The sequence below is a fragment of the Typopeltis vanoorti genome, chromosome 5, assembly GCF_054136105.1.
Source record: "Typopeltis vanoorti isolate ZY-2024b chromosome 5, IOZ_Tvanoo_1.0, whole genome shotgun sequence".
NCBI lineage: Eukaryota > Metazoa > Arthropoda > Arachnida > Uropygi > Thelyphonidae > Typopeltis > Typopeltis vanoorti.
In genome coordinates, this window is record NC_143553.1 from 101,225,363 (window position 1) to 101,238,231 (window position 12,869).

At 33.6% G+C, this 12,869-nt stretch overlaps 1 protein-coding gene across 4 annotated transcripts in view; it reads right to left on the reverse strand.

Moving 5' to 3' along the window:
* The window catches only part of LOC150106691 (putative phosphorylase b kinase regulatory subunit alpha), a 745,167-nt gene that overhangs the window by 561,590 nt on the left and 170,708 nt on the right, over positions 1-12,869 (reverse strand). For all 4 annotated transcript variants that reach the window (XM_090393281.1, XM_090393285.1, XM_090393284.1 and 1 more), the window contains exon 9: positions 6,293-6,397. In XM_090393281.1, coding sequence (XP_090249407.1) covers positions 6,293-6,397 — 105 coding nt within the window. The remainder of the gene's footprint in view (positions 1-6,292; positions 6,398-12,869) is intronic.

Here is a 12,869-nt window from a genome sequence, read left to right on the forward strand (position 1 = left end):
CAATAACACACTGTGGCATCTTTCAACACAAACATACTATATGTTCAATATGCACCCATCTGTAAAATGAAGAAGAGAAAATGTATTCAAACAGTAAAGATACATTGATATGTGGCATACACACACACATCGAGTTGCCACAATGCATTGTCAATGTGTAAAGTCTGTGGTAGAATATCAAAGCTGTTCATAACATAAAATACAGCTAATTCTCTTTTTACATGGCTTTTTTCACATGATTTTGAAATAACATGGTTTAGAAAACAAAAGCAATTCTATTTTCACAGTATATTTTGATTTAACACGGCTTATTTTTAAAATTTCTGTTTGAATTCAGGTCTGTTTAAAAGGGTATTTCAATTATGATTATCATTTCCTATGAATGGTACATATGTACTTAAACTTCAATTTTGGGAACCTCCCTTCGATGTTTTAAATATCAGGGATTACTCTACAGTACAGAATGTAGACAACTGTGGTGACAATAAAAAAATCAATTTTTGTAATTATGATTCTGCGAAGTTAACCTGAGATGCTGTTGGTTCCTGGAAGCAGAAGGGTGCTATGCTGATTCCTTGAAGTTAAGTTGGTCCATTACAGGAAGTCCACCTATATAAAATTGCATGGAAGGAGTTAAGCTGTCTGCTAAACAATCATTTCTTGTTTCAATTCGAAATGTTTACGTCTTGTGTTTTGTTCATGAAAGTTTTGTTCGTGCAATAGAGTTACACAAGCATGTATTAAATTTTGAAGTTTTATACACATAACATCAAATTAGTAATTTAATTCCAGTCTCTTGCAAAAAAATCGAGCTATTGTTCAGAAAGTGACGGCAAATAAAATTTAAATAATAACCATATGCGCAGGTATATCTGGACCTTTTTAAATTTCCGTTTTATTAGTGACACATTATTTTCTTTAAGAAAGAAACATATGTATATACTTTAAATAATTATTTAAAATAAAAAATATTCCAATAAAATTAAATAGAGTTTTATTCAATAATTTTCATATGTTTTATTTGAAAATAACTTATTGTTCGTATCGGGTTTTCACATCTGGAACCATTCTTCTATTTTTTATATGCGCTGTATTCTTTTATACAAGTTTTTTTCTACCATGTAAATGGAGAATTGGGTGTATTTGTTCTCAAAAACAAATCTCTTGCGGAACCCCCCCCTCAGATGTTACCACAGACCCCTGGGAGTGCATGGATCACAAGGTTGAGAACTGCTGCTATAAACTGTAATATTCTGGTAAGAAAGAAAATTCAGTATATGTACAATATCAAAATTATCAAGTGATATACAGTATCTGGAGTCATAAATCAGGTATTGCCGATCAAGTGATTTCTTCCAGTCATAGTTGATAATCCCTTCATTTTAGATTCAAGCCATTTTCAAACTGACAACACAAAGAAAGGTTACTTAAATTACTTAAATTAAGGGGATATTAAATCCCACATAGTTTTAAAACCGAATAAGAAACTCAAAGATTGGAATCAGAGAGTTTCTTGCCGAATATAGTAAACTATAAAGTATCGGCGAACACTAGTGTTAGTGATCCTAGTACGTAGTACAATACTGGGCAGCTCGTTGCAAAGGTGGAGGAAGAAGTTCAGATCGCTATTCTTAGGTATTTTCCATAATGTAAAAACACATTTCCTAGGAAATGTATGCTGTTATTACATTATGGAGGGAGGTCACTACCCAGACCGGTTTCAGCCTTTTTTGAGGCTTCATCAGTGAGTAGCTAGACCTAATACCAAAGTGTATAGCGAAAAGAACTTATGTACTTTGCGAACGAGTTTTCCAAACAGGTGCAACCATTAAGTTACTTAAGTATAAAGAGCTAATAAGCTTCATTTCGGCAATGAAAACATTACTTAAATTAAGGGGATATTAAATCCCACATAGTTTTAAAACCGAATAAGAAGTATTGTACTACGTACTAGGATCACTTGCATTGGCTAACGCTAGTGTTCGCCGATACTTTATAGTTTACTATATTCGGCAAGAAACTCTCTGATTCCAATCTTTGAGTTTCTTATTCGGTTTTAAAACTATGTGGGATTTAATATCCCCTTAATTTAAGTAATGTTTTCATTGCCGAAATGAAGCTTATCAGCTCTTTATACTTAAGTAACAAAGAAAGGTTTTCGTTACTAAACGTGCTAAAGGTTTGCTACATCCACTAAACCTAAATATAAAAGACTCTCTTAAACTCTCCAATTCAGGAAGCTAATCTTCTTACATGCTCCACACAGTTCTTCTCCACCATAACCATTCTGATTTTATTCCATTGGATTATAGTATATTAGTTTTGATCATGCTCTCTTCCTGCTTTACAACATGCGCATCACTACTGTGACATTTAATTTTATAAACTTATTCTACTTTACATATACATGTCAGCATTGTAATTTTGCTGGCATAGTTGACTGAGTGGATATCCAATCTACCTTGTAAAATGCTGTGGGTTAAAATTTCAGGATGTCAGCAAACATCTTCATGTGGTAAATAAATTTCATCATCCAACCTAAAATCACCACTCTGCTTAAAAGCAGACAAAAGAAGTTAAAAAGAAATTTCCGTAATTGGTCACTTAGAATAGGGATTCTGAATTATTTATATCCACTCAGTATTATTATTACTATTATTATTAAGAGATACTTCCAGGGAGTCATGGACTGATCGAGGGAGGCCACACACTACACGCACCAGCTATCATACTTATTCTTGAATTCATTCACACTGCTTGCACTCACAACATCCAATAATGGCAATCCATTCCAATCATGCACACCCAATGAGAAAAAAAAATCTATCCTTCATCCCCCTTCTTCGTGGAATTAATTCTCAGATTCCAAGGATGTCCTCTTGTCCTTTCCCCGCCCTTCATAAATTGAACAATTCCATCAATTGAAATCCTGTATGATCCTTTCAGAAGTTTGTAAGTCTCAATCATATCATTCCTCTTTCTCCTGACAAATTCTCAATCCGTCTTCATAATCAGTATTCCGCAATCCAGATATCATTTTTAACACTCTCCTTTGCATGCACGCAAACGCACGCACACACACACACACACACACACACATACTTTCTCTCTCCCCACTATATCAGAATCACAATGGAAATCAGGAGATCAGACCTGCACACAACAGCCCAAGTGAGTTCTTATCAGGGCCTTGTAAAGAGGCAAAATAACATCCGTATCTTTACATGTGAACATTCGTTTCAGCATTGCAATTATCTTTTGAGTTGTATCTGCAATTTTTGCTACATGGTCCCTGAACTTCAACTTCCTATCTACTAACACTCCAAGATCCCTCGCCTCATCAGTTTCTTCTAGCATAATCCCACTAATATGATATGACATTGGATATCTAATCATACCGAAGCGAACGACTTTACATTTACTGACACTGAACTGACATCCATTTTCCCATGTCCACAATTCCAGCCTATTCAAATCATTCTGCAAGTACTGCATATCAGCAGCATTCCTGATTACCCTACCTATCTATGCATCATCAGAAAACAGCTGTATGTCGCTTATCAAATCCTTCCCAATATCATTAATGTTGTCGTCATCTTATCATCTTCTTATCCAGGTTCTAGGCCATGCGACCTGTTCTGGACTCAGTCCACCTTCTTCGTCATCCCCTATTCCTTGTTCTTCAAGGATTATATGTTAAGATCTTTTTTTTAGGTAATCTTTCTCTCTGAATTCTTGCTATATGGTTTAGCCAGGTTTTCCTATATTTAATCACTGAGTCTGTTATGGGATTGATTTTGAGATTATTAATTATTTCACTATTTCTTTTTTTTATCTGATAGAGTGAGTTTTTCTGTTTTCCTAAGGAATTTCATTTCTGCTGCCTGAATTCACTCTATGACTCTTTCTCAGAAGGTCCAAATCTCACTTCCATATAGTAGTGTAGGTTTGGCTATTGTTTTGTATTCTATGAGTCTTGTGTGTATCATTAATGTACAGATTGATAACAGTGGTATTTAAGGTAACCACTGCTTGCCTTAAATGTTGCAGACTCACATCCCCCAGTATACTACTTTTTGATATCTATCAGTCAGCCATCCTCTTATCCATGCTAATATTCTATAACCCAAACCACTATATCCTCATATTCTCCAATTTATGCAATAGTTTATCACCATGCTATATTCTGTCAAAAGCTTTAGCAAAAACTGAAAGTATCATGGCGCATCTATCCATTTTCCTTGTCTAGTTCAATGGTAACATTGTTACAGAATGTGAGCTAGACACTAAAACATGACCTTCCATATTAAATCCATGTTGCTGATTGCAAAGTAGAGATTCACTGTCAATACATTTCTGAATGCGAGCCCTAACCAAATTTTCCAAAATCTTCATCACTATTCCTGAGATACTAATAGGTCGATAGTTGAATCAAGCTGGTGCAAAGTCGGTCTTCGCACCAGCCTTGTGCAATGGGATTACCATACATTCTTTCCATTCCTGCAGAATCTTCCTTGTTCTGAGACTCAAATTATATAGCCTGATGAAAGGAATAGCCAGTTCAGTTGAAAACTCTTTTAGCATCTGTGCTGATATCCCATCAGTCCCTATTGCTGAATTCTTCTTCAGTTTGTGCAACAGCCCTAATATCTCGTCCTCATATGCCTGAGTTTCTTCATTCAGTGAAGAGGTAGCAGCAAGCTCAATGCCATATACACCAGGTTGATAGCTTTTAACAAAATGGTTACTCATTAGTTGAACAACATCTTCTGCATCTGTTACCCCCCACACCATCTGCATTTAGAAGTTATTCTTTCATATTCATTCCTTCCTTTACTTGCAGCATATCGAAAGAATTTTTGTGGGTTGTCTTTAGCATGCAGAGCCAGTTTCTTTTCATACTCAGACTTTGCTTTCCATACAACAGTTGTGACTATTCTAGCCTGCAGTTTATAATTTTCATAATGGACATTATCCTTATGTATACGGCATTCCTTCCACATCATCCTTTTCTTAAAAATCTCTTGCTTAATAAGATTACACATCCATTTGACTCCTAACCTATTTATTCTTCAAATTCTTGGGACACATTCTGATATCGCATCATTTAAGTATTGTTTAAATGCTTCCCATGCACTGTCGATATTCTTCCCATCCAGCAACTGATCCCATTCCACTGAACTCACTATACTCCTCAAGTTGGTAATAATAGCCTGCTTTGTAGTTCAGCATATAACCTTTTCTGAATGGAACATTCATAAACTTAGTCACTTCCCAAGTGAGTACCGCATGATCACTGTCACCAACTGGAGGCAGAATAGTTATGTATTTAACTGAAATGCCCTCTGACACTATAATCAAATCTAACACTCTTTGACCTCGAGTTGCTTCTGTCACATGCTGCTTGAGGAAGATGTCCTGACAACTCAATAAATGCATTTTCATTCTTCTCATGAGATTCTACTGCTGCCCAATGAATATTTGGATAATTAAAGTCTCCCATTATGATTACTCTTTTTGCGCTCATCCTTTCTATTTGGTGATGCATTTCTTCATCACTAGCAACCGATCCACCAGGTCTCTAACAACACCCCAGTATGTAATTGATCTTGTTAGATTCTACCTCAACACCAGATGGCTTCAAACTCACTGATACATGGAATACTGTTAGTAGTAGTACTACAATCATAGGTCTCAACTCTAACTGGATTCAAGTCATCTGATATCATTAATAGCATGTTCTTTCCTCTCCTATCTTCTCTATCCTTACTAAAAATACTGTACCCTACACTTGATACTAGTCTGATTCTGATAGCCAGGTTTCACTAATGCCTACAATTTGAGGTCCCAACATATTGACTAAGGCAACAAAACTCCTCTACCCCTTTGTTTCTGATACTCCTAGCATTCGTGTACAGACATAATAATCATTATTCATGGTTGTAATGTACTATTTCTTGATAAACGTTTGTAGGTAAGATTTACATTTAAAAAAGAAAAAACTTATCCAAGAAACTTAGCTGAAAATTCTGCTCTAAAAAATAAATCAAAATTTCATAATAAGTCTCCTGAATTAGTTTTTCATATCTTTGCCTTAGATATCTGTTCATGAGCAAGTTAGCTGTCTCAATTACAAAATTTAACATAAGGTAATTAAAATTTGCACTTTTTATAACTGCAAAACATTTTAGCAATCTTATAACAAATCAAAAACTTTTAAAAAAATTACATGAAAAATAACTAGACATAAAATAAATATTTGGTAATTCTGTTACTTTTGAGATGAACTTACCTGCAACTTTTCTTGAATGGTATCCCTAGTCAGCTTAATAATTTCTGGATTTTCAACAGCAAAAGCAGGAAAGCAGACAACAGATAATAATGCAGCATCAACTTCCTATAAAAAATAAGTATACAACAAAAAAATAGAAAAGAAAAATAGCCATATAGATAATACAAATTAGAGTACTAGTTGACCACAATTAAAGCAAACCTATTCTAACATTTTTGAAGTAAAAATAAATCAAAAGAAAACAAATCTGAAGAAATATAGACAACAACCAAAAGGTAGTATCAGAGAAATAGTAACACTCATGCTCAGGAACATTGTAACATATAAGGAATTCTCCATGATCGACTATGTTTGTATGTGTTTTTAGAGAGATGGAGAGAAACAGAAATGCTTTCTGACAAAGGGTATAATATGGTATCACTCCATTATTCCTAATTTCTGTACACAGCTTCTTTCACTTAATCTTTAATTTGTCAGTTCTCCAATACTGTCAGACCTTATATTTTGGGCTTCTAAAGCACTGCTAACAGCATCAATCCATAGAGATCTTGGTTATCCTCTGGATCTCTTTCTTATATCTAAGTATCAAGCATGTTTTTCTAACCTCTCCTCTCAAAGACTGTGTAAGAGCATATATCATATTCCAATTTTTACATCAGGTTTAATGCTACTTTCCCTCATAATGTGATTATAGCTTCACATTTACTAAATATGTAATAAATTTAAAGCAAAAAAAAGTCTTCTTGTTATGTGGGATTTAGCTACTCCAAGCTGCCTATCTCTTTCAGTTTCACATTTGAAAACTGGATAATTCATATTTGATAAAAAGTGCGAGGAATCAAATGAGTGCTATACTACAAAATCAAAGATTTGATCATGCGTTGCTATGTATACAAATGGTAAATATCCTGCCCTGCCCACCTCTACCCCATACCATATGTTTTCCAAATCATTAGTGCCATTACCCTCCAAATCCTCCACTCTGAAAGGACAGCTCATCACTTACCATAAGCAGTGCTCTACCATTGCATCTGCCCTTCTTATCCTGCCGAAAAATGCTATACCCTGCTACTTCTATTCCTGTCAGTACATCATCTTTCATCAACCACATCTCAGAGATCAAAATAATCTTTGGACAGGCTGATGCTATCAGCACCATCTTTATTCCAGATACTCCTGGCATTAGTATAAAGAATCAAGGCATTATCAGTATTTCTATACCTATCATTATCCCTTCCATACTCCATGGGATTCAACATTACCCAATGTATTCCCCCTTCTCTTAAGCACCTATTCCCACAAGAGGCCACCCCCCCCCCCCTGCTACCATCCACTCTGATATTTCTAGTTTCCCTGCATTGATCATTGACTTGTTCAGAAAACAACATTTTCTCTCCAGATGCCTATGTCCTTCTCCATTCAAATGATAGCCATCTCTCACAGACCTACTATGCTCCCTACTTTTAATTTTTCATTAACATTTCACTCGTTTTCCTCACCCTCGACCACGATACTTCTCTCTCTCAGTCAGTATTCATCTATTTCTGACATTATGCTGCTGAGGTCCATTATGCTTAATTTCCTAAACTCTCTTACCTGACATTTCTAACTGCCAAGATGCATACATTCTGCAAGCACTGCATACTACAAAATCCTGTAGTATGTTGTGTAAAATGTAATCCTTAAATGGAGTGGACTTGATAAGTCATTGGCAAAATAAGCTATGGCTGCCACCACTATTTAAACACTGCAAACAAACTATACTGAAATATTATATTTAAGTACAAATTCCCACAAACTATACGTTGTATCTAGCTTAGATTCTCTGTAATTTAACGTAAAAACTCTAATAAATAATAACGAAAACTTATCTTTTTTTTGCTACTACCATGTAACATGTCCGACTATAACTTCACCCTCTGGAGGACCTCAATGAATGAACAATTCACTGAATAATGAATTATAAGGCTTGATGAGTTTATCAAAAATAACGTAATTTATATTGGATTAATTATGATGATGTGGAAGCTTGCCTACATATTTATTATTTTTTATTTTCCCCTTGTATATGTTATATGGAGTTGTGTATGAATTCCTCCCCCCCCCCCCAGTTTGTATGTGTATAACTGTGTATTTTATATCATATCAAAAAGATTCAAAAAATTTAAAAGGATTGTAAAAAATAATATTTACTCAAAAACAAACAGAACTTTTTCCAGTCATTTCCTTCATGCCTCCATATATATTCCCTATATATGGAAATAAATAAAATCATTACATTTTTAAAATTATGTATAACATTCTTCCTCCAGCTTTTTTTTTCTCTGCTTTGAAATTTCACATAGAAGAGTATACTTAAAACTTAAGGTTCATTGGGCACATTACAGTAATCTGTTAATAGCTATACAACTGTTGTTAAGGAATTAACGGCATAGAAGGTATTATATGATATTATGTGATATGATGTTATGATTGGTATTAGGTTATACATAGATAGCGTATCTAGGTATTGTACAGCATTATTATGGTTTTCGTTTGTAATACTTATGTTTATATCACCAATTATCATTAGGTATTCAGTTGAGCATAATTCTTGGAGTGAAAGCCAGTAACTGAGTTCATGCAAGAATTTTATCACATTCAAGTTTGGTGGCCTATAAATAGCATTCAGTATTGATGGTATTAATGATTTAGATGCAAAGGATTTCAGCATGCTCAAACTGATAAACTGTTTCTTTTGCTATTAATTTATGTTTGGTAAATATTAATATTCCTCCCCTTCTTTTTGTTTGGTGGCAGGATCTATTTTATTGAAACCTGGAATTTGAAAGGCAGTTGCTTCATCATTAGTAATGGATATTTCTGTTAGGACCAATATAATAATATAACCTTTGCAACACATGCTAAATTAACAACTCTGATTGATTCTCCTAAGAATAAATAAAAAAAAAAAAAAAAAAGGTGATATTGAGAGACATTTTCGATTGCTACATGCAAAACATGATGAAGATCCCAAAAATTCCAAAATACGTGAATCAAAAATTATAAATTTAAAGGCAGGACTTTCTGGACAACAAAATATGATTTCGAAAGTAATAAATAAACCAATATCAGCCACTATTGCATCTCTGAAAGTGTGTCATTTATTAGCGAAAGCAAAAAAAAAAAAAAAGCTTTAACTGATGTTAAAGTTAATAAAAGAATCGTTTCTTGCAGCAGCAGAATCTTTATTTTCTGATTTTAAAAATAAAAATGAAATCATTTCGAATATTAAAGATTTACAACTTTCCAGAACAACGGTTATGAGAAGAGTTGAAATTTTAAGTGCCGATCTGAATACTCAGTTAATGTCATTCACCAGTGTGTTGCATTTTCATTACAATTTGATGAATCAAATGACTTCACTGATACTGCTCAGTTAATGGTATTTATTTGCATGGTATTTCAAGATTATTCAAGTAAAGAAGAATTTTTGAAAATTGTACCATTATTGGGAAGGACTAGGGGAGAAGACATTTTTTCGGCATTTGATGAATTTGTGAAACAACACAAACTTCCGCTTTTTAAACTTGTGTCTATTACTACTGATGGTGCTCCTGCAATGATAGGTAATAAATCAGGCTTCATTTCATTATGTAAAAACGATGACAAATATCCAGATTTTTTAACGTACCAGTGTATTATTCACCAACAAGTACTGCGTAATAAAAGATTAAACACAAAAGATGTTTTGGATATTACGTTTAAAATTATAAATTCTGTTCGAGGAAAAGCCCTGCAATGGCGGTTATTTAAATTACAGGCAGATGATACGGAGCTTCTGTTGTACAATAATGTTCACTGGCTCAGCAGAAGTCAATTTTTAGAAAGATTTCTTGTATTAATTAACGATATAAAAAATTTTCTTGATGAAAAAGGAGATATTTATCCATAATTAAGTGAAAAAAGATGGTTGCAGCACTTATCATTTTTAGTAGATTTCTGTACAAAATTAAGCAATTTAAATTTAGAGTTAGAAGGTAGAGATAAAAATTTAATTGACATATTAAGTTCATTAAAAAGTTTCCAACAATACTTACTTTTATTAAAGAAAAATATAAATGACCGCAAATTTAGACATCTCCTATATTTATTAAAATTTTTTGAACAAAATCAAGAAATGCTTCGCTATGATTTAAAAGAATTTATTCGTGAAATAGAATTAGTTGAGGAAGAAATAAATTCAAGATTTAAAGATTTTAATAAAACTGAAATGATTGTATCTTTTATCAATAATCCATTTCAAGAAAACTTGAACATCACAGAAATTAAATTAGTGGGCTGTTTGATATAAATGAAGCTGAAGTAGAACTTGAGATAATAAACATTCAGAATAGTTTACATTTAAAATCAATAAACAATGAAGTCATTTGGAAGTATACACATGAAAAAATTCCAATATTAACTGATATTGCACAAAAAATGCTGTCGTATTTCAGATCGACATACTTGTCAGAATCCGTTTTTTCAAATATAAACGTCATAAAAATAAATTAAGAAACCAAATTAAAATGATCGTTTGGATGACTGTCTACAATTGGCCACTTTTTCATATCAACCTGACTATGAAAATATTGTGAGGTCTAACAATGCCAAATTTCACATTAACTTTTTTTTAAACAACCAGCATTTCCTGTAACTTGTGAGTTTGTAATCAATCTGTTGTTTTTTCTAACTTTGGTTTTCCAAAATACAGAAATAAATATTTTATTCCAATATATTTGTTTGTTTTTTTGTTGTATTAAAATAATTAAAAGTGATAAATAAATTTTTAAATACACAAATAAAGTTTTTAGTTTCTTTAAAGTTTTTAGGGCTGGGAGAGTGGGTCCTCCGAAGTGAGTGAGCACATTTAACTGCATAGTTGTGCGTAATCAGATATCAGGTTGGGGGGAAACGTGATCTATATAAGAGAGTAGATCGCCGAATAACTTAGCATAGAAAAGTAGCTCGCAAGTAAAAAAAGGTTGAACACCACTGGCATACACCATACTGGTATAAATGATGTGATGCAATATATAGAAGCAAAGCAAGTATTACGAGAATTGGAAGTGAAAGATTTGGAAGTGTATCAGGTATTGATTAGGTTAGATGTTAATAAGTCTGTGGGAATGGATGCCATATTCTTAAGAATCATCACACATTCTTAAGGAACATGGACAACAGTTAGCTATGCTCTCGACTTGGTTATTTAACATGTTCACAATGAGGCAATAGCAGTACTCTTGCCATCAACTTAATTGTCTGTTGGGACAAGAGGAAATACTGTATACCAGAGAATTTCATGCTTATGTTTAGGCTGACAAGCTATGTTTCGTAACGGTTCTTTAATTGTAACCAAATTTGCGTGGGGGGAGTACAATGTGTTTGTTTAAAGGATACGTTAAAAAGCAATAATAAAGGAGAATGCTATATTTGGTTGATATATTTGAATTACTCCAAGGTGTAAATATGTGAACCATCATTAATAAGCTATATGAGAACGAACAAAGGAAAGAAAAAGTGTGAACAGAAATACTGTAAGGCCACAGATGCGAGACCCTTCAACACTTCTGCACATGTCAAAAGGAGAATCCATTCCGATAATAGGGTAATCAATCCATCTTCTTGTGGGATGAGTTGTTTAATATTACACGTCAGCAAATTAACTTTTCTGTTATGGACATTGTAGTTTTTAAAGTGGTAACTATTTTGCTTGTATAACAGTTGGAAAATTTTATATATAAAGCACGTGATTTCGCGTGTTGGTGACCAGTTCGTACCTCCTTTATTTCTTTTTCCCCTTCAGCATGAATTGACTCTTCTTGGCAGGTTGTCAGACTAGGCTCTGGGATCTGTGGTCAAACAGTACTTTCATTAACTTGTAAAACAAATTATTAATAATTAACATAAGTTGCTGGGAGGAGCAAATAGCATGTGATCCTATAAATTCTAGACATGTAAATTTAGAAGTAAATTTATGATGGCATAATTAAAAAAAAAAAAAAATGCTTACATTTCACTCACTTCTGAATCTTCTTCATTGCTTCCTCATTCCCAAGAAATCAAGGAGACCAGACTTGAGCATAGTAATCCAGATGTGGGCATATCAAGGCTTTATAAAGAGGAATAATAACTTCCTTATCTCTGTTTGTTAATGTGTTCTTCAATAGCCAAGTAATCTTATGGGCTACCTTAGCAACATGTCCTCTAAACTTTAACTCTCTGTCGATGGCATCATTAAAACTCAAACCAATAGACTATAATATTTGTTCCAGTGGAACTCTCTTTCAACAGAATTCAACCATATATACAAAGCTTTCCTATCCAATGCTACAGTGCTTACAGAATTAAAAAAAAGTAATCAGTTCTTTCCCTATTCTTCAGCCATCCCTTCAGAAGGATTTCAGAAATGCCATCACCATCCCCTACATCCAAGGCACAAAGAAAAAAATAGCCATGTCTTTAAAAAAGTACAACCTCTACACAGCTTTTAAAACTTACTGGAAACTTGCTACCTTTATCCATTCTGCCAAAGATCAGTTCCCTCCTCTCTCTG